Raw genomic sequence first — 19,775 nt, forward strand, 5'->3', positions numbered from 1 at the left:
GAGCTGAAGTCAGAGTCTCAAAGACGTCATCCCTGTTCACAGCAGCCTTATTCACAACAGCCAAAAGGTGGAAGCCACTCAGTGTCCATCAAGGGACGAACGGAGAAGCAAAATGAGGCCCACCGACACAGTGGAATAGTATTCAGCCTTGAAAAGGAAGCACGTTCCAATGCAGGCTACAACATCACCCTTGGTAGAATAAGCCAGGCACAAAATGAAACTGGCCCGATGGTCCCCTGGAACTCACCTTCATGGTTTCTTCTGAATGACCATAGAAATGAGCCCGGCCGGTCTTAACACGTGAGAAAGTTTCATTTGTCTTACCTGAGTTCCTTTCTCAGGAAACCGACCACCAGCCCTCCCAGACAGAATCAAGGAGTTGAAACGCACCAGGTCACCACATCCGGACGATGAGATGCCAGACTCCTTGTGCATCACGCTTGCTTCCTTACCCTTCCCTAGTTCCCGTTTCCTGCACGGAGCTGCACTCCTTCCCTGATACACAAGACCCCAGCTTTAGTCTGTCAGGCAGGGAGTTGGATTTGAGACTGAGCCCCCGTCTCTTCGGCAGCGGCACCCAATTAAAGCCTATTCCCTGGCAATACTCATTGTCTCCGCGATTGGCCTTCTGTGTGGCCAGCGGCAGGACTGAGACCAAACCCCTGCTGTTTCAGTAACAAAAAGGACAAATACAGTGTGTTCCCGCTCACATGAGGGCCCTGGGACAGGCAGATCCGTATAGACAGGAAGTAGAATGGTGGTTGCAGAGGGCTGGGGAGGAGATGGAAAGTTAGTGTTTTATGGCGACAGAGTGTCAGTTTGGGAAGATGAAGAGTTCTGGAGGAAATAGAGATGGGGTCTCACTATGTTGTCCAGGCTGGTCTCAAACTCCTGGCCTCGAGCAATCCTCCCACCTCAGCCTCCTAAAGTGCTGGGATTATAGGCGTGAGCCACCGCGCCCGGCTACAATTTTTTAGGTGGGGAAAAAAACAGACAAGGACGTGATGAAGTGAGATGAGGCCCTGCAGCCGCCCAAGATGACGAGGACCAAGCTTGGCAGGATCCTGTTGAGCAAACGGAGCCTGACAGTGGCCAGTGGGGGAGGGGCTGCCCTTAGGGAGGGGGTGGCACGGCGGGGCCAGATGGGATGCTCACTCAGTGGCTCACTCAGGACCTGTGTCCTTGTCTCTCTGGACATTGACAGACACAGCCCCTGGGCTGCCCTGTGACCCAGACTCCAGGGAAGTAATCCCCAAATAAGCACCTTCAGGACAAAATGGAGCCAAAAGGAGCCAGAGGGAGGGGTCAGGTCCTGCAGAGAGGGGTGGGAGCTGAGCTCCGGGGCCAACTGGAAGCCCCCAACACCGGCTGCCAAAGATATGCCAGGGGCAGCCCTGAGGGAGTCCAGGGTGGGACGCTCCTGGTGGGTGGGAGCCCCTTCCCCGGCCTCTGAGCCAGCATCCCCTGCCCGCTGGAACCAAGGGCATGCAGGAGGCCTGGCTGAGAGTTCCTCACAGGTGCCTAGCGTGAAGCCAGGCCAGAGAGTGTGTGCCACTGGCCTGAAGCTGGGGCCTTCCACAGCCCTCCCTGGGCAAGAGCCAGGCTGGAAACTAGTGAGACCCAGGCTCAACTCCCCCAAGCAAAGCGCGGGGAGGTCTTCAGACCCCACGTGTGTGACTCACGATGCCCTCGGGGGAGGGGCCTCCAGAAATTCAAATACACGGTAGTCAAAGCAAAACAGAAACACAGAAAATAAGCGAAAAGTAAGCACTGTGAGGAAGAGGAGAGATGGGGACCCTCGCGCCGGCAAGGGGATGGGAACCAGGGCGGCTGCTGTGGGGAACGGGGTACGAGTGCCCGAGAAAGCTGCACACAGAGGTGCACGTGCCCATGCAGTTCACTGCCAGGCGTGTACCCAAGAGAAACAGCACAAGGACCGAAGCAGCCCGTGCAGCCCGCTCACGGCCGCCGCAGGTGGGGCCCAGGCATCCGTCAGCCACGAGGCTGTGAAGGTCACCTGCCCACAGCCGGCATTATTCAGCCACAGACTCAGTGAAGTTCTGATTCAAGCTGCAACACTGATGAGCCCGGAAAACGTTAGCCTCGGTGAGAGAAGCCAGACCCGTACCCCGTGATCCCATTTAGATAAAATGTCAAGAATAAGCAAATCCAGGTGGGGTGCGGTGGCTCATGCCTGTAATCCCAGCACTTTGGGAGGCCGAGGCGAGTGGATCACCTGAGGTTTCGAGTTCTAGACCAGCCTGGTCAACGTGGTGAAACCCCGTCTCTACTGAAAATACAAAAAATTAGCCGGGCGTGGTGGTGGGCGCCTGTAGTCCCAGCTACTCGGGAGGCTGAGGCAGGAGAATCACTTGAACCCGGGAGGTGGAGGTTGCAGTGAGCCGAGATCGCGCCACTGCACTCCAGTCTGGGCAACAGCGAGACTCCATCTCAAAAAAAAAAAAAAAAAAAAGACTAGGCAAATCTGTTGAGGCAGAAAGCAGACCCATAGCTCCCCCCAGGGCTGGGGGAGGGGCTGCCTCCTGAGGGTGGGGCTCATGGGGAGTTGGAATGTTCTGGAACTCAGTGGAAGTGCTGGTTGCACAGCACACGGGGAAGGTGCTCGATGCCATGGAACGTGCCCTTTAACGTGGTGGATTTAAGTTTGATGCGACTCTTGCCTCCATGAGAACAAGCACAGTGGTGACTGCCTGCTCCATGCAGCCACGCGGCACTGTGGGCGGGTGGGACAGAGCCTGCCCCACCTGAGGAGCCTCTCAGTCATGAGGCGATATCACGAGGTCCCCAGAACGCACCCAGCATTGTCCTCGGCCCCAGCCCACCCACGGCCCCACCCAGCACGTGCAGCCCCTGCACTTTCACACCCACCTGCCTGGGGCTTCCTGGCCCCCCAGCACCACGCCAGAGGTCACTTTGCTCCACTCCAGCACCGGGGACTCCAGGCTCCCGGAGGCTTCCAGGCCCTAAAGCAGAGGGCAATGCCATCAGAGGGCCCCCGCCTGGGAAGCCCACACGCCCCGTTCTCTCAGCCTCAGAGCTAGGCCCTGACCTCCCCTCGGGGTCTCAGGCTGCTTTCCCAGAGCCGTGCAGGAATCGGGGGTCCCACTTCAGGGGCTGTGAGAGCCAAGGGAGTCTCTCCGGAGCCCCGTTGTACCCAGGGGCAAAGGCGCCCAAGTCTGACCCTGCACCTCACCAGGGCATCCCCCAGGGAGGCATCCACAGAACCTCTGGCTTTCTGTGGGCAGTGGCAGCGACACCGCGCAGTCCCCAGCCCCCAGCTGCAGCCCTCACCCAGCCACTCCCTGGAGGGCACCAGGGGGCTGGAGGCAGCACCTGAGCGCCTAAGCCTCGGGTCCATGGCTGAGTCCCCCCAACCCACCCCCGGCACGTACCGCGGACTGCGCAGAACTGGGGACAAAGGTCACGATGCCAGGGGTGGTCCGGGAGACCACGGGGACCGCCCTGCCAAGGACGGCCTCCCTCTGCCGCCGGTAGACCTCCTGCAACCTCTGGCTCCTCAGCTCCTGTGTGCGCAGGGCCGAGGCCTTCTCCTCCAGGGCCTGCCGCCGCCGGGCCTGCGCCTTCTGGCGCATGAACTCCCGCAAGGACTCGGAGCTGTGTGAGGGTCCCAGGAGACCCCGGGGCCTGGGGCAGGGCTGTAGCACGTCCTTCTCCTTCCCAGGTGGGTTCTGAGGGAAGCTCCCAGTGGGCCTTGGCAGGGCATGCTTGGCACCCGAGGCAGGGGAGCCGATGCCTCTGCCCTTGCCCGGGGGGCCGGCCCTCTGCACGCTGGAGCTGCTCCAGGGCCGCTGTGCTGGAGGACTGGGCCTTTCCAGAGGATTCCACAGTCTGGGGCCAAGGGCCTCCCAGTCTTCACAGGCAGTCCAGGCCCTCTGTGGACAGGGCTGCGTGGCTGCAGCACTCCAGGACTGCTGGGTTCCAAAGGGGTTCTGCTTTTCAGGGGGGCTCCCCGGCCTCTGGGAGGAGGGGCCCTGTCTTTGGGCCCCCGAGGCCCTCTGCGAACTGCAGGCCTGCCCAGCCAACGCACTCCAGGGCCGCCGGGAGAAGTGGCCCAACCTCTCATGGGGACTCTCCGGCCTCTGGAAGGAGCAGTCCTGTCCTTGGGTCTCCCAGGCCCTCTGCGGACGGGACTCCCATCCAATGGAGGAGCTCCAGGGCTCCCAGGTGTGGAAACTCCTAGCCCTCTCTGAAGAGGAACGCTTCCCCTCTGTCATGGCCCAGGGACTCTTAGAGAAGGATATCTGGGCACTGGGGTCCCTGCAGGGGCCCTTCCTTGCCACGTCCTGCAGCCTCCGCTTTGTTGGCCTCAGCTCTTGCCCTCCCTTGCGGGTCTGGGCCAGTTCTAGACCAGCCTGGATTTGCTGGCGCAGGTCTCGTAGGATGGCCATGGCCGTCTGGATGGTCGCCGGCTGGTCGAAGGAAGCCAGGCTGGGTGTGTTCCCAGACACCTGCTGGTCACTGTGGGCGGAGGTGGCACCGGGACACTGGGCACAAACCGGTGAGCACTCGGCAGCTGTGACTTTCTCGCTGTCTCCTGCGAAGACAGGAGGATCAGGGGTGAGGAGAGGAGCAGAGGGGAGAGCAAAGCCAGCTCCTCCACCAGGCTGGAGGCAAAGAGCGTGGGGGCGGCTAGGAGGCCCTTGGGCCTCTGCTGGGCAGAAGCCCTCTGAGGGTGGGCACCACGCCTGTGTGATGAGCCGCTGCTCTGCACACGGTAGCCAAGCACAGGTGGAGGGTGCCAGTGTCTGGGGAGCCCCTGCCAGCTCCCATCCTGCCTTCCTGCCAGGAAAGCGCCTTGGCAGGGTGCCTGCCTGGGAACTGCCGATGGAGCCTCCCAGGGACAGAAACCCTTTTGTTAGGCTTTGAAAACACTTATTGCCCGAAGTCCCCAGTTGAATGGGTGGCAGGTTTGGAGGGTGTTTGCAGGCTTCTGTGAGAGGCGCCCACACCTCCTCCTTCCAGGCAGCCAGGAGCCTGGGCGTCTCCTCCTCTGCGCCCACCCCCAGATGCCACAGCAGAGCAGGACAGAGCTCATGGCAGAGGCACAGGTACCTAAGTCCACGGTGAGAGCCGGGTCTCTCCAGGGATCCTTGCTATGGAGCCTGCGGAGGACAGGAGGGGGCCCAAGCAGCGACCTCACCAGAGCTTGTCCCTTTCTCCAGGCGTAAACACCAACCAGCTCCGAATCTTAAACAGAGAAAACACACACGCAGCCGGGCGCCCCATGTCCCTCTGGGCACTGGCCCGGACGGGGAGGTTGGTGGCTCTGCACAGCCCCAGGAGGCCACTTCAACACTCCCAGAGGGCACAGGGGGCACATCCCTCACATCCAGGCCCCTGTTGGGCACAGCGGGACCCTCAGCCTGCACGGGGCAAGGCTGAGTCTCAGGGCGGCCACGGGCAGGTGGCTTCCCTGACCCTCAGAGTCTTCAGGAAAGCGTGGACAACGGGACCTGCCCCACAGCTCTGCCAGTGAAGCTCTCAGCACAGGCCGGACACACAGCCCTTGCGAAAGAAACACTGAGCAGCAGCAGCAGCAGGAGTGACAATCGCGAGCCGGCGGCCCCACCCTCCGCTCCCCGCTGCACATCAGGCTCCGCACGGACATGGGAGGTCCTGCCACCGCCGGCCACACGCGCCGAGCCCCAGGAGATTAACCTGCGTTTAAGCCAGCAGTCAGTGGTCACACGGGTGGGCGGCGGTGAAGGCTCCCAGACTGGCAGGACAGGGAGTCCCAAGCATCGCGGCAACAAACGGCCCCACGTTCCGAGTACAAATGAGCCTTCGCTCACAAATGGCGTCACACAGTGAGCAGCATTCATCAGGGTGGTACTTCATAGCCCAGCTCACGGCCACCGATGCCAACATCAGTGCTGCCAGCCCCGTGGGCCCAGCCGCGAGGGCCCTGGCAAAGGCCGGAAGCAGGGCCAGCCCTGGGCTCACACGCTCGCACACTCACACACACTCATGCTCAGACGCTCTCACACATGTGCCCCCCCCCACACGCATTCACACACATGCTCACAATTCCCTCACGGGCTCACAGGCTCACACACGCACTCCAGTGCTGACAGGCACGCACACACTCACACAGTCACAGCATCCCGCACACGTGCTGTCACACACGCTCATTCACATGGTCACACATTCACACAGGCACACACACTCGCACACACTCTGACACATGTTCACACACGGTCTCATCCTCTCACACACTTTCACACAGACACGCATGTTCTCACACTCACACACACGACCACACACTCATGCTCTCACACTTTCACACAGACACGCATGCTCTCACACTCACACACACTACCAGACACACTCATGCTTTCACACTTTCACACAGACACGCATGCTCTCACAGTCACACACACTACCACACACATGCTCTCACACACATCACACATGCTCTCACACTCACACACTGCCACACACTCATGCTCTCACACACATTCTCACACACATGCTCTCACACTCACACACTGCCACACACTCATGCTCTCACACACATTCACACACACATGCTCTCACACTCACACACTGCCACACACTCATGCTCTCACACACATTCACACACACATGCTCTCACACTCACACACACTGCCACACACTCATGCTCTCACACACATTCACACACACATGCTCTCACACTCACACACACTACCACACACTCATGCTCTCATACACATTCACACACACATGTTCTCACACTCACACACTGCCACACACTCATGCTCTCATGCACTTTCACACAGACACACATGCTCTCTGACTCACGCTCACACACACCTGGCTCTGCAGGGCCAACACCACACATGCTATGAGTCCCTGGCGCCTACGCCCCTTCCTTAGGTCCAGCCCAGGGCGGTTCCACTCCACGGCCTGGGGTTAAGACCACCGTGGAGTCTCAGCCAGGGCTCGCCCTGGCCCCCACGAAGGGGAACGTTCTGCCAAATGAGGGTGCCCTGGGCAGGGACCATCCAGAGAGCTAAGCACCCAGGGGCAGGCTCCTGGACTGAATCAGGGACTTCCCTAGCACCCCCCAGACATGGCACCTTCCTCACACTGCCCTGACCCCTGGCCATCAGCCACAGGCCTGAAGCTACCTCTCCAGGAAGGGGAATGGGCTACGCAGTCATGCCCACCAGGCCATGCCCTCCCAAAGCCACATCCCCAAGGACAGGTTTCCCACAGCCACGCCCTCAGCAGGACAGGACCCCAAGCCATGCCCCACGCCCACTTTAGGACAGGACGCCTTAAGGCCATACCCTGTCTAGGACAGGACCCCAAGATAGAGGAAGGTTTAGGGTGTGGTCTCAGGAGTCCCAGACCTGGGTTTAAGTCTGGCTCTGCCACTCATCAGCCATGGGCCTCAGGCAGGTGATTCACTTATCCATGCCTCAGTTTCCCCATCTGTAAAATGGGGTCCGTATCTCACAGCACCTGCCATAGGGCCACAAGAATGAAAGGGTAGTCACGATCATTGCAGGAGTTAGGCCCGGAAGCGGGTCAGGATTCCGCTGGCTCAGGGTGGTGTCAAAGGCCGGAGCTGAGGCCAACGTGACCCATTTGGCCACAGCTGGGTTTCGGGGGGGACCCAGAATGGAGGGGAGCCCCGGTAGGGTTTCTCCATCCTAGTCCCTACAGCTGCTTTCCCTCGCTGGGGTGCTGCGCCGGGGCCCGCCTGGGGAGGGGCTGCCTGCCTGCTCGCCCGGCCCCTCCATCGCTGGCCACTCACTTCCCCATCAGCCCGCCAGAGGGTCCCGCTCGATAAATGGGTCCTGATGGGCACATTTTTTCTTCCGCTGAGCAGTTTAATGGCAATTAATTTTTTTACGAGAGGATTTTTAATCTGTGGAAATGGATGAAGTCCCCAAGTGCCCTGTCAAAGTTCCGGGGCCGACCGAATCTATGATAAAAAATGCAAAGTGAGGTGATATAATCTGAAATTAAATATCGGGCTTCATTTTCCTTTGGCCCGGATGGATGAATATTTTATAACTATTGTGATTTAATTTTTTGTTAACTACAGCAAATTTCTAATTCATCCAATTCCCAAGTCCTGTGGCTCTGACCTCTGAACTGAAACTCATCTCTCCTTAGCCCAGCTGTGACTTCGTCACTGACAGAAACTAATGGTCAACACTGTCAGGGTGACATGGTGCTTACGATGATGAATGCGGCCGGTGGCATGCCCTCTGACCTGGTGTCAGGCAGAAAGCAGGTCATTTTTCAACTGAGCCATTAAAATAAAACAAACCAAAGACTTGGGGGAAGGAGGGGGTGATCATGCAGAAAATTGTTATATTGTACGCATGTTTCCACAGCCTTCCGGAACCTTCTTGGTGCCCGGGTCCCTCGATCGCCTTCCCCTCCTGCTTGGCCTCTGGCCCCGTTGAATGCACATGGTGGCCCCGCGGCCCCGCTGAGCTCCCACCTAACCCGCGCGTCCTCTCTGGGTGTGGGCACAGAGGCGTTTACGCTCGGCTGGAAGCTGCCGCTTTGCCTAAGAGCAGAGGGGCCGGTGACTGATGACACAGGACAGACGCTCAGGCCCCCAGGCACGGACAGAGCGCACGCCACGCAGTGCCCCTCCCCGCGGCCCCAGGGCTGTGATTGCACACAGTGTGGAGACACTGAGGCATGGAGCATCACGGGAGAGGCCGGCAAGCTGGCACTGCTAAAACTTAGAGTGAGGGTCCCACAGAGCCAATCTCAGCCCAGTGGGTGGCGTTCACTCCACCTGGGGGCTGTTGCTGGTATCTCCAAAATCCCGTGGTTCGGGGGCCCCAGGATCCACGCCTGGAGGGTGGCCTTGACAAGCTGCCCAGGTGTGGCCCCAGGTGCACATGGGTGGGCTCCCAGGTTAGGAGCATCGGCCTCGGGCTGGACGGGTGGGAGGCTCTGCCTCTGCCTGTGTAGCTCCGGGCAGGCTGTGGACGCTCTGTGAACCTCGGTTGCCTCATCTACAAAATGGGAGCAAGACTGCTGACCTTGGCGGGGAACCAGGAGGCTGCAGTGGGCCCACATAGTGTGGGTGCTGGCCACACCACTCCCCTGACCACGAAGACGCCCCAGAGGGAAGCCCCGGAGGGACTCTGCCTGCCGCCCACCCGCTCAAGGGCAGGGGCCGCTCTCAGGTTCACCCTGCTCTCTCTGAAACCCATGCCCAGGCTGGGCCGCTGGGTCTCTGACACCTCTGCCCGGTCCTCAGCAGGGGAGATGCCTGGATCAGAAATTCCTCTGTGACCACTGGGATCCACCCACAGGATTACCTGACTGGACTCTCCGGGAAACACGCATGACATTAATCGTAACGCAAGCGCATGGCTGACCCACACCCCCATGTGCCTGTGCGGAGTCCCCAAGCTACTGCAGTGGGGTCTACAGAAGACCCTTTCCCACCCCCAAGTGTGCAGGTGGAAGGAGATGTCCTGGCTTGCTCATTAAATGTGCCCACTTGACAAAGCAGGCACGGCTCCCTCGGCCAAGCGTGCCCTGAGCTGCCCACCGCACGTGCACCCATGCCAGTATCTGTTACTGCTCTGGAGAGCTGTGAGCTGCGGGTGGTGTAGGCTGCGGGCGCCATAAGTTGCAGGTGCTGTGGGCTGTGGGTGCTGTGAGCTGCGGGTGCCATGGGGTATGGGTGCCTTGAGCTATGGGTGCCATGAGCGGCAGGTGGTATGAGCTGTGGGTACCATGAGCTGCGGGTACCATGAGCTGCCAATGCATGCTACAGTGTGATTGAACGGCTCTGTTTCCTTAGACTCGCCCAGTCTCCCAGTGTTGAGAGGACAATAGTGCCCGGTGTTTTGTGGACTTCTACTTTGTCTCAAGGGACACGCCCCTGCCCAGACAGGAACCACCTGCTGCTCCAGTGGTGGCCAAGGTCACCAGTTGCCTGGGGCACCAGCCCTGACGCTCCAGCCGGGCCTGCCGATCCCAGGTGCCCTGCAGAACCCTGTGCATGTGGCAGTCTGGCCGGCCAGCCCCAGCTCCAGAAATGAAAGCCATCTGCCTACCTAGTGTGTGCCAGGATCATATACACCTAGTGTGCCGGGGCCCCAAAATAGCAAACCTTACCTTCGTCTTTGTCTTTGTCTCTGGCTGGTCTTCTAGGGTAGGGTGACTTCGGAGTCTTCTCTCTTTTGCAAGAACTGCTCTTGGCCCTTTTGGGTTTTTCCCTTAGAACTTCAGTGAGGAAGAGAAAGGAAGGAAGGGAGGGAGGGTGAGCAGTAAAATGACACACAGGCCCCGCCACATGGCTGTCCTGGGGTCCTGTGCAAACACAGTTCCTAGAGTCATAAACATTGCCGGTCCTGATCCCTGGTTGGTGAGAGCCAGGGTGGGCGGCTAACGCTGGGGACGTGGCACAGTCTGACTGTCACGTCCCCTGCAGTGCTCTGCCTGGGGACTGCCGCTGGGGACTCCTCCCTAGAGAATCGGGCACACCTACTCAAATTCCCTCCAGAGTGTCTGGCGGCCTCCCCTCCAGGCTCAGAGGTCCTGAGGACAGGAACCAGTTTCTCCTCTCTGAATCCAGCACCCAGCTGGGGACCCGGGCCATGGGCACTCAGGACTGTTTGCTGAGTGAATGAATGACTGGACCGGCCAGGACCCAAGTGAATGCACAGAGTGGGAGCAGCGGACTGAACACCTCTGGGACCAGGGCCAGGAAGAGCAAGGGCATCTGCTGATGCGGAGGAAATGGAGAACCCCAGGGGGTGGAGTTTGCTCAAAGTCCTGCAGCGAGTGCAGCGGCCACCGAGAGGGCCTGGCTCCGGAAGCTCACCGGTCATCTTTCCCTGCCTCCAAGCTTTAGTCTCCGCACAGCTGGGGTGGGGGCGCATCTGGGAAGCCACCATGCGAGAGCCTGCCATGTCTGACGGGTGTCCCACGGGTGGGGACCCCTAGAAGAGGACCCTGACCCAAAGGTGTCTGAACCTCCAAACGCCACTGGGTCCAGGCTGGGCCTGTCCCTTGGTTTTACAGGCCCCAACTCTGCTGGCAGGAGGAGCCTCAAGAGCCAGGTCCTCTGCAAGGGACACATTCTATACGGTCCCCAGAGTCACTAGGTCCATAGAGACAGGAAGTAGGAAGGTAGGTGCCAGGGGCTGGGGGATGGAGATGGAGAGTAAGTGGGGACAGAGCTTCGGTTTGGGAAGATGGAAAGTTCTAGAGATGGAGGCTGGCAATGTCTGCACAGCGCGATGAATGTGCTTAGCGCCACTGAACTGGGCACTTAAAAAAAAAGGCCCTCCGGCCGGGCGCAGTGGCTCACGCCTGTAATCCCAGCACTTTGGGAGGCTGAGGCGGGTGGATCACGAGGTCAGGAGATCGAGACCATCCTGGCTAACATGGTGAAACTCTGTCTCTACTAAAAATACAAAAAACTAGCTGGGCGAGGTGGCGGCGCCTGTAGTCCCAGCTACTCGGAGGCTGAGGCAGGAGAATGGCGTGAACCTGGGAGGCGGAGCTTGCAGTGAGCCGAGATCGCGCCACTGCACTCCAGCCTGGGTGACAGAGCCAGACTCCGTCTCAAAAAAAAAAAAAAAAAAAAGCCCTCCTCCATGCCTGCTTCTGGAGAGTTCTCAAACTGGGAGCATGAAAACGAGGCTGCCAGGAGCCGGTGACTGATAGGATGGAGTGGCTGAGGTCCCTGAGTGACCCATTGCTGGACCCTGAACTTGACCTGGGGCAGGGGCAGGGAGAGTGGCCACCTGGACAAGCCGATGCCATTGGGGTCCCCTGGAAGGCGGAGGAGGGAGGAACACAATGGTGCTGACCACGGGCCTCAGGTGGAACTGGATCTGGACGGGCCGGAGTGCCCCTGCAACTGCGGGGTGAGGGAGAAGGCTCTGTCCCCTGCTCTCTGGGGGCCAGCCCGGGACCCCGCCCACATCTGCACTGGCTCACACACCACATGGGAGGGACACACCCAAATGCGTGCCTGTGGCTGCCGCCCCACCAGACCTCATGAAGAAACCATCAACCTGGGCACACCCAGCCAGCACTGCACCGCTGGGATGGGTGACAACTGTCCCCATGAAAACGCACATGATTCCTGTGCTGAGCCCGAAACGCCTCTGCTCCCAAGCTCCCCATCCTTCATTCTGGGTCTCAGGAATCTTCCTGGCATCTGCCTCTCTCCAGACTGGAGAGAGCCTCCTGCATCCATTTCGCCCCGGCAGCAGAGTGAGCCTGCCCAAGCCCAGCTCACGGCCACTCTCGGCCTAGGCCTAACGGCTCCCATTGCCCGGGATAAAGGCCACATCCTCCAGCCCCCAGCAGCAGCTCCTGCCCCCTCCATCCTACCCCTCCCATTTATCAAATGAGTGAGTAAAAACCTGGTGGGGGCTGGGCGCGGTGGCTCAAGCCTGTAATCCCAGCACTTTGGGAGGCCGAGACGGGCGGATCACAAGGTCAGGAGATCGAGACCATCCTGGCTAACATGGTGAAACCTCGTCTCTACTAAAAAACATACAAAAAAAAAAAAACTAGCCGGGCGAGGTGGCGGGCACCTGTAGTCCCAGCTACTCGGGAGGCTGAGGCAGGAGAATGGCATAAACCCGGGAGGCGGAGCTTGCAGTGAGCTGAGATAGCCCCACTGCACTCCAGCCTGGGCGACAGAGCGAGACTCTGTCTCAAAAAAAAAAAAAAAAAAAAAAAAACCTGGTGGGGCCCTTGGCCCTTGGCCCCGGCCCTTTCCTCACGGGCCTGGGAGCCTGCCAATGGTTCAGCGTCTCCCCCTCTGTGGGCTGGATGCCTCGAATCTGCAAGACGGAAAAGCGAGCCCAGGAGCTGGCACGGACCTGGAGGGCCCCAGGCCCACTCCCTGTGGCTGGCATGAGGCCACACGGGAAACTCCTTGCCTATTTTGTGCAGGAGATCTCTCCGGAAAAAAAAAAAAAAAAAAAAATGCCCCTGTTCAACTCCCCTACCCTGCAGGGTCTACCTGGATTCCTGCCCCACTGGAGAGGCAGAGGGTTACAACACAGGCTCCAGAGAATGGCAGTCTGGCTCCAAATCCCCGCTTGGCCTCTTTCCAGTTGGGGTCCTCCCTGACCCTGTGTCTTTGTGAGTGTGGTCCAGCCTGTGCTGCCCATATCATGGCCTGAGCATGTAACCCGGAGCACCAGGGCAGCCAGCCACAGAACCACTCACCAGGAACCTGGTGCTGGGAGACCCTGGAGAGCGCGTGCCCCTGGCCACGGGAGGCCTTGGCTTCAACTCTGCGCTCAGCCGCGCTCGAGATGCCGAAACCTGGAACAGGGTGAAAAGAAGAAGGCAGCGTGAGGAGAGAGATCCACAAAAAATTTCCAAGAAAAGGTTCCATTTTGGCAGCAGCTCAAGAGCCTTTATTTATTTATGTGAGACAAAGTCTCACGGTCACCCAAGCTGGAGGGCAGTGGTGCAATCTCAGCTCACGACAACCTCTGCCTCCTGAAGCTCTGTCCCCACGAAACACTCACGCCACTGCGCTCCAACCTGGGCGACAGAGCGAGACTCCATCTCGAACAAATAAAAAAATAAAAAATAAATATAAAATAAAATAAAGGAGGAAAACATCTTCCGTGTTTTCTTAGGAAAAGAGTTAAATACCTGGACACAGAGAATCCACAGGACTGGCTCTCAACATTACTCCAACAGGGAAGCTGTTTCCAAACTTCTTTTTTTTTTTTTTTTTTTGAGACGGAGTCTCACTCTGTCGCCCAGGCTGGAGTGCAGTGGCCGGATCTCAACTCACTGCAAGCTCTGCCTCCGGGGTCTACGCCATTCTCCTGCCTCAGCCTCCCGAGTAGCTGGGACTACAGGCGCCCGCCACCTCGCCCGGCTAGTTTTTTGTATTTTTGGTATTTTTTAGTAGAGACGGGGTTTCACCGTGTTAGCCAGGATGGTCTCGATCTCCTGACCTTGTGATCCGCCCACCTCGGCCTCCCAAAGTGCTGGGGTTACAGGCTTGAGCCACCGCGCCCGGCCTCCAAACTTCTTTAGTTACCACTCCCACCCTTGACCCCTCCAAAGCCAAGACCCCCACCACACTCCCACCCCTGTCCCTGCAGGAGGGAAGCCGCCAGACTTTCCAAATCCCAGGCTGACATTTTAGGACGTTCCTGACCTAAGTCCCCACAAACCTGACCATGCAGCGTCCCCCGAGGCTACAGGGACAAAGGCACAGACTCTAGGTCCAGAGACCAGGCCCCCTCTCCCAGCCCCGCAGGCCCTGTGTGCCCCCGTCCTGGGCACTGGCATCTCCACCGCTCCCCTGCCATCTCCAGGGAGGGATCCACATCATGGACCCGGCTCAGGAGCACCCCTTCATGACTCCTAATCCCCACCCTGGGGGCACACTGCATACACCCGGCTGGCCCCCACCACGTGCCCAGCACAGCTCGATCCTGCCCGCTCTCCACCCTCCCGACAGCCTCACAGCCCTCCTGCCCCTCTCTGGCAAAGCGGCCACTGACCTGAGCATTCAGGGGCTGGAGGGGGATTTTTTGCCTCTTGGGTCTTCCTCCTAAGCGCCAACACGGAGGCTTTGTGGCGTCTGGAGGTGCTGGAGGGGGCTGAGGTGCCCAGGGATGCACAGCTCCCCTGCTGCCACGCCTGGGCCCGGATCTTGTCTCTCAGCTGCTCCAGCCGTGGGTCACTCTTTCTGGGCCGCCACCGGGGCCCCAACACCTGAGGGGGCCTCTCCTTCCAGGACACACACACTTCATGGCCCCCCGAAGAACCCGAGAGGCGGCCCGATGACACCGAGCTGTCGCCATCCCTGACCTCCGGGCCTGTGGACCACATGGGCAGGCTGCGGGCCTTCCCCCAGGGGCCTGGCTCCTCGAGGTCTTCAGACCCGACCATGTGGGGAGCTGCCCAGGGTGGGTCCGGCTGCTGGGAGGGCCACCTCAGGGATGCCACGTCATCCTCGGCTGCAGGTGCGTGGAGCCTGAGAGGGAACAGCAGACACGCGGGTCAGATGTGCAGGTGAAGTGCTGAGCAGAGCTGCTCAGACTGGCCCCACCTCCCCAGGCATTCCTGCTCTGCAGACTGGAGGTGGAGAGGAGGGCCTGGAACATACCCCACCTCAAGGACAGCCCCAGCATTCTCTCTCAAGCCCTGACCACACCCCTCTGAGGTAGGCAATATGATTGGCCTCATTTACAGATGGAGAAACTGAGTCTCAGAGAGGCCGGGCTGCCTGCCCAAAGGCACAGTCAGAGGCAGCCACAGCACTCTGACCCCACACCCTCGTATCTTGCACAGAGCCGCTGCCTCCCGGGGCAGGCATGGCACCTGCCAGCAGTGCAGCCCCCCGCCCGAGTCCACGCAGATGCTACCTGGGCTTGGCACCAGCCTCCCAGTCGGCTGCTCTCCCTGGGGCCCCATGGGAGAAGAGGCCCTGCCTCCGGCTGTTCTTGTGGCCGAGCTGAGGCGTGTCCCCCAGGCGGGTGGGCAGCGTGCCCATGACCAGGGTTGGCATGGCCGCAGGGCCGAGGGGTGAGCAGGTGCAAGGCCAGCCTGGCCCGACCTGCCTGGGGTCGCCGCTGCCTTCACATGACGGCTTCAAGGCCTGCAGCCCCGCCTACGACCCTGCCCAGGATGGGCTGGCTGCTGCCTGGCTCCGGATGCCCGCCTGTGCCGGTCCCCTGGCCCACGATGGAAACCCTCAGGTGGGTCATTGAAATTGGGCTGGCACGGTGGGCAGCCCGGCCCTGGGCTGGCCACAGCTGGGGGCCTTCCTAATGAGCTGTCTCTTGGTGGGGTGGGGGAGAGTTCCGGCTGGCCTGGTGACAGCATAATAACCTTGTCACTCAGCGACAGAGCCTCAGGCCTTCAGTTCCTGCTGGGGCTCTCAGAGGTGCCCCACCCAGCCCTCCCAGGCCCAGAATGACATGCAGGGAGAGAATGGGGCCGGGCTGGGCTTGTGGGGTCAGGGTTGGGCAAGTTTCTGGTTGGTGGGGGCGGCGCCTAACCCCAGGTCAGGGTCAGGCTCAATTCAGTCTGAGGCACAGAGGTCCCAGTAGTTGTGGGGCCCAGCCCAGACATCCCAACAGAAACACATCAGCCGCCACCTGTCAGTTCCATGGGGCTGGGCAGGGGAAGGGACGCTGGCTTCTGGGCTCACCCTGGTGCAGGGCAGAAGGCACCCTTTGCCCACAGTGATAGTGGCAGAGATGCCAGGTGCTGCCCCAGCTCAGGAGCCCCCACTGGCCTCCTCGGCCCCTGCACACCCCAGTAGGGCCCTGGTGGGGCAGTGTGGTGAGGAGGACATGGTTCTGCAGTCCCTGAGGGGGAACTCGGACTCAGATCCCAGTTCCCTCCCAGCTCCTTCCCCATCCCCACTGGCAGTGCCACCTTGGAGCCTGGGGACCCCACCCCACTGCCTCTGGGGACTGTGAGCACCTAGCGAGTCCACCTCTGCAGGGTGTGGCAGTGGCATGGAGCTGAGGTGATAATGAGCACGGATTTGTTTCAGGAATGGCCCTTAAGGTGCCCCTTCCCAAGTGACCCCAGGGAAGGGGGGTCTGCAGCAAAAGACTCCCTAAGCCTAGGCAGGCATGAAGGATGGAGGGCCCTCGGCTCACTCCATAGAACCTGTTCTGGAACCGCCAGGTGAACGCCTGGAGATGCTGCCCAAGCCCAGCCCCACATAGGCACAGGGCTCAGGGGAGGTTCCGAGCCAAACGGGGCCCTGATCACTGGCAGGCACAGCCACGGGCATCCAGGGCACAGAGGCTGAGCCACCAGCAGCCTCGGAGGGGAAGGAGAGAGGAGCCATCCAAGGACAGGCAGGCCCTGTGTGTAATGTGAGGTGCGGCCACCTCCACCCCCACCTGGCCTGTCTGCACCCTCCTAGCGCCAGGGCATGAGCTCATTCCTGGGATGAGGCAGGGACAAGGATGACCCTCAGGCTGCTACACCCTGAGGAGCATGTCTGGGATGTTACAGGAAGCTTCAGGGAACCAGTGGTGTGACCACAGGGTCCCCACCGCCCTCGGAGCCTGGACAGCTCTCAGGCACCCAGAAGGCAGCTCCACTTCCAGCCTCCTTCCATTACCTACAGAGCCTGGCTCTGCGCGGGGATCCCTCTGCCACCTCTGCACCTCGGGGCCATCTGAGTGGCGCACAGACCTGGTCCCCCTGCTGACAGGTTGCCACCTCCCTGCCAGGCCTTCAGGCTCCCAAATCAGCAGTGGTCTTGGGCTCTCAGCCCTGCTCGCATAAAGGGACAGGGGTAAGGTCCTTATGAGCAGAAGAGGCCAGGCCTGGTGGCTCCCTTTTTCCCACGAGCAGGAAAACCATCCAGCCACTCAGCAGCTGCCTGGAGGCTCTGGAAGGAGCCGCGTCATAAACGCAGCAGGACGGCCGTGGAAATGCGTTATTGTGGCCAGGAACAAAATCATGACAGCAAATGCCTGGGAACGGAAAAGCCAATCCAGCGAGCAGAGCATCACGAGGTCCTGCGAGTCGCCCCCACCGCCAGCTTCCTTCCTTCTCCTCCCCATCTGCCCCGGGGGGACAGCTGAGCATCGGTCCCGCTGGCCTGGTCACCGGCCGAGGCTTCCAGACACAGCTCTGAATCAGGGGACGCACGTCAGCTCCCGAAGGCTGTTCCATCTGTCCAGGACCCTCTGCCGATGTCCGTGCCAGGGGGACCGCTCACAGCCTGCACCAGCTGGTGCCCCTGCCCTGCCCCCAGGAGACTCAGCCTGCTGGGATACGAGGCTTGGGGCTGCTCAGCATGGGGTGGACAGGAACAGCAAGACTCCGAGACGGCCACTGGGCAGAGGCTGCAACCCCAGTGAAGGGGTATCCCCTGGGCAAGCCGGGCCCGCCCTGTCCCCAGCAGCACAGGAGCCCTGCAGCCAGGCTCAGCCAGCCATGTCCCCACCCCGCTCCAGGCCTAGCTGGGTTCATACCCACTCAGACCCTGCACCTCGGCTCCAGGCCCCTCCGCAGCCACACCGCTCCCTCCACCTCGGCCCACCATGCTCCAGTCCGGCTCAGTGAGGCACACGCAGTTCCCCTCTGCCGCCCCTCCCAGGCCTCCCTCCCTGGGGGGACGGTCCCTGGGGGCAGGAAGTAGCCTTGCCTGTGGCACACACTGGTGTGCAGATGCTGGAAGAGCGTTCCAGCGCCCCCAGGGCACCGGGCGCCGTGGCAAGTGCTTGAGGACTTATTTTACACCGTCTCAGGGCAATCCCACGGGAGAAATGCAGGTGCTACCTCCACTTAACCGGGGGACGAGGCTCAGCCTAAGTCATGTGTCCAGGGTCCCAGCAGGGTCAGAAGGCCGGGTGTGCCAAGCCGTCCCACACCTTCCGTGTCTCCAAGGCCAGGCCAGGGAATAGCAGCAGCCACCTGGGGTCCCAGCATCATGCAGAGCCACTGCATGGGGATGGCACCTCAGCCAGGAGGGGCTGGAATGAACACCCCCACAGAACAGCCGTGCAGCTCCCCTTCCCAGCGACCTTGGGGCCCAGAGGCCAAGAGCACCGATTCCCAGACACACGGCTGTCTCCGAGGCTGGCGACGGCCGGCCAGTCGTTCAACCCTCTGGGCACGAGTCTTCCCCTCTATAAAGTGAGCGGAGGGTCAGCCCCAGCTGCTAGGACTCCTGTGGGTCAGAAGCCACGTGGAGTACACAGTGCTCACCCTGGGGCTGGGGTGGTGGAAGAAAGGAAGCCAGGGAGGGACCAAGACAGCACCTCTGTCGTCAAAGGGCAGCTCGGCGCCCAGGAAAGGAAAAGGGCAGGTTTCCAGGGCCCAGGAGAAGCCCTCCCAGCAGCACCAGCTCCCGGGGGTGACCCAGGTGCGGGGAAATGACCCGCAGGGGACGAGGATGCCTGGGCACCGTGGGTTCCACACACCCAAAAGCACATGCCTCCCCGTGATACACAACACACAGCACACACACACAACACACAGCACAACACACACACAGCACACAGCACACACACACAACACACAGCACACACACACAACACACAGCACACACACAACACACAGCACACACACACAGCACACAGCACAACACACAGCACACACACACAACACACAGCACAACACACACAGCACACAGCACACACACACAACACACAGCACGCACACACACAACACACAGCACACACACAACACACAGCACACACACACAGCACACAGCACAACACACACACACAGCACACACACAAAACACACAGCACAACACACACACAGCACACACACACAACACACAGCACACACACACAACACACAGCACAACACACACACAGCACACAGCACACACACACAACACACAGCACACACACACACAACACACAGCACACACACAACACACAGCACACACACACAGCACACAGCACAACACACAAAACACAGCACACACACAAAACACACAGCACAACACACACACAGCACACACACACAACACACACACACACAACACACAGCACACACACACAGCACACAGCACAACACACAACACACAGCACAACACACACACACAGCACACACACAAAACACACAGCACAACACACACACAGCACACACACACAACACACAGCACACACACACAACACACAGCACAACACAACACACAGCACAACACACACACACAACACACAGCACAACACACAACACACAGCACAACACACACACAGCACAAACACACAACACACAGCACAACACACACAGCACACACACACACAACACACAGCACACACACACAG

At 60.1% G+C, this 19,775-nt stretch overlaps 1 protein-coding gene across 9 annotated transcripts in view; it reads right to left on the reverse strand.

Annotated features, from left to right (window-relative positions):
* LOC105472048 (coiled-coil domain containing 187) overlaps positions 1-15,812 on the reverse strand; it is a 51,862-nt gene extending 36,050 nt beyond the window's left edge. For 5 of the 9 annotated variants that reach the window (XM_071078615.1, XM_071078613.1, XM_071078614.1 and 2 more), the window contains exons 1-7: positions 15,384-15,811; positions 14,517-14,992; positions 13,213-13,311; positions 10,132-10,239; positions 5,095-5,229; positions 3,414-4,576; positions 2,890-2,984 (exon numbers count right to left, since the gene is read on the reverse strand). In XM_071078615.1, coding sequence (XP_070934716.1) covers positions 2,890-2,984; positions 3,414-4,576; positions 5,095-5,229; positions 10,132-10,239; positions 13,213-13,311; positions 14,517-14,992; positions 15,384-15,526 — 2,219 coding nt within the window. In that variant the 5' untranslated portion in view covers positions 15,527-15,811. Of the gene's footprint in view, positions 1-2,889; positions 2,985-3,413; positions 4,577-5,094; positions 5,230-10,131; positions 10,240-13,212; positions 13,312-14,516; positions 14,993-15,383 lie in introns of all 9 variants that reach the window. The other 4 variants (XM_071078617.1, XM_071078616.1, XM_071078612.1 and 1 more) reach the window with 2 other exon arrangements.
* Between the last annotated feature and the right edge of the window lie 3,963 nt (positions 15,813-19,775).

This window comes from Macaca nemestrina, chromosome 14, assembly GCF_043159975.1.
Source record: "Macaca nemestrina isolate mMacNem1 chromosome 14, mMacNem.hap1, whole genome shotgun sequence".
Lineage (NCBI taxonomy): Eukaryota > Metazoa > Chordata > Mammalia > Primates > Cercopithecidae > Macaca > Macaca nemestrina.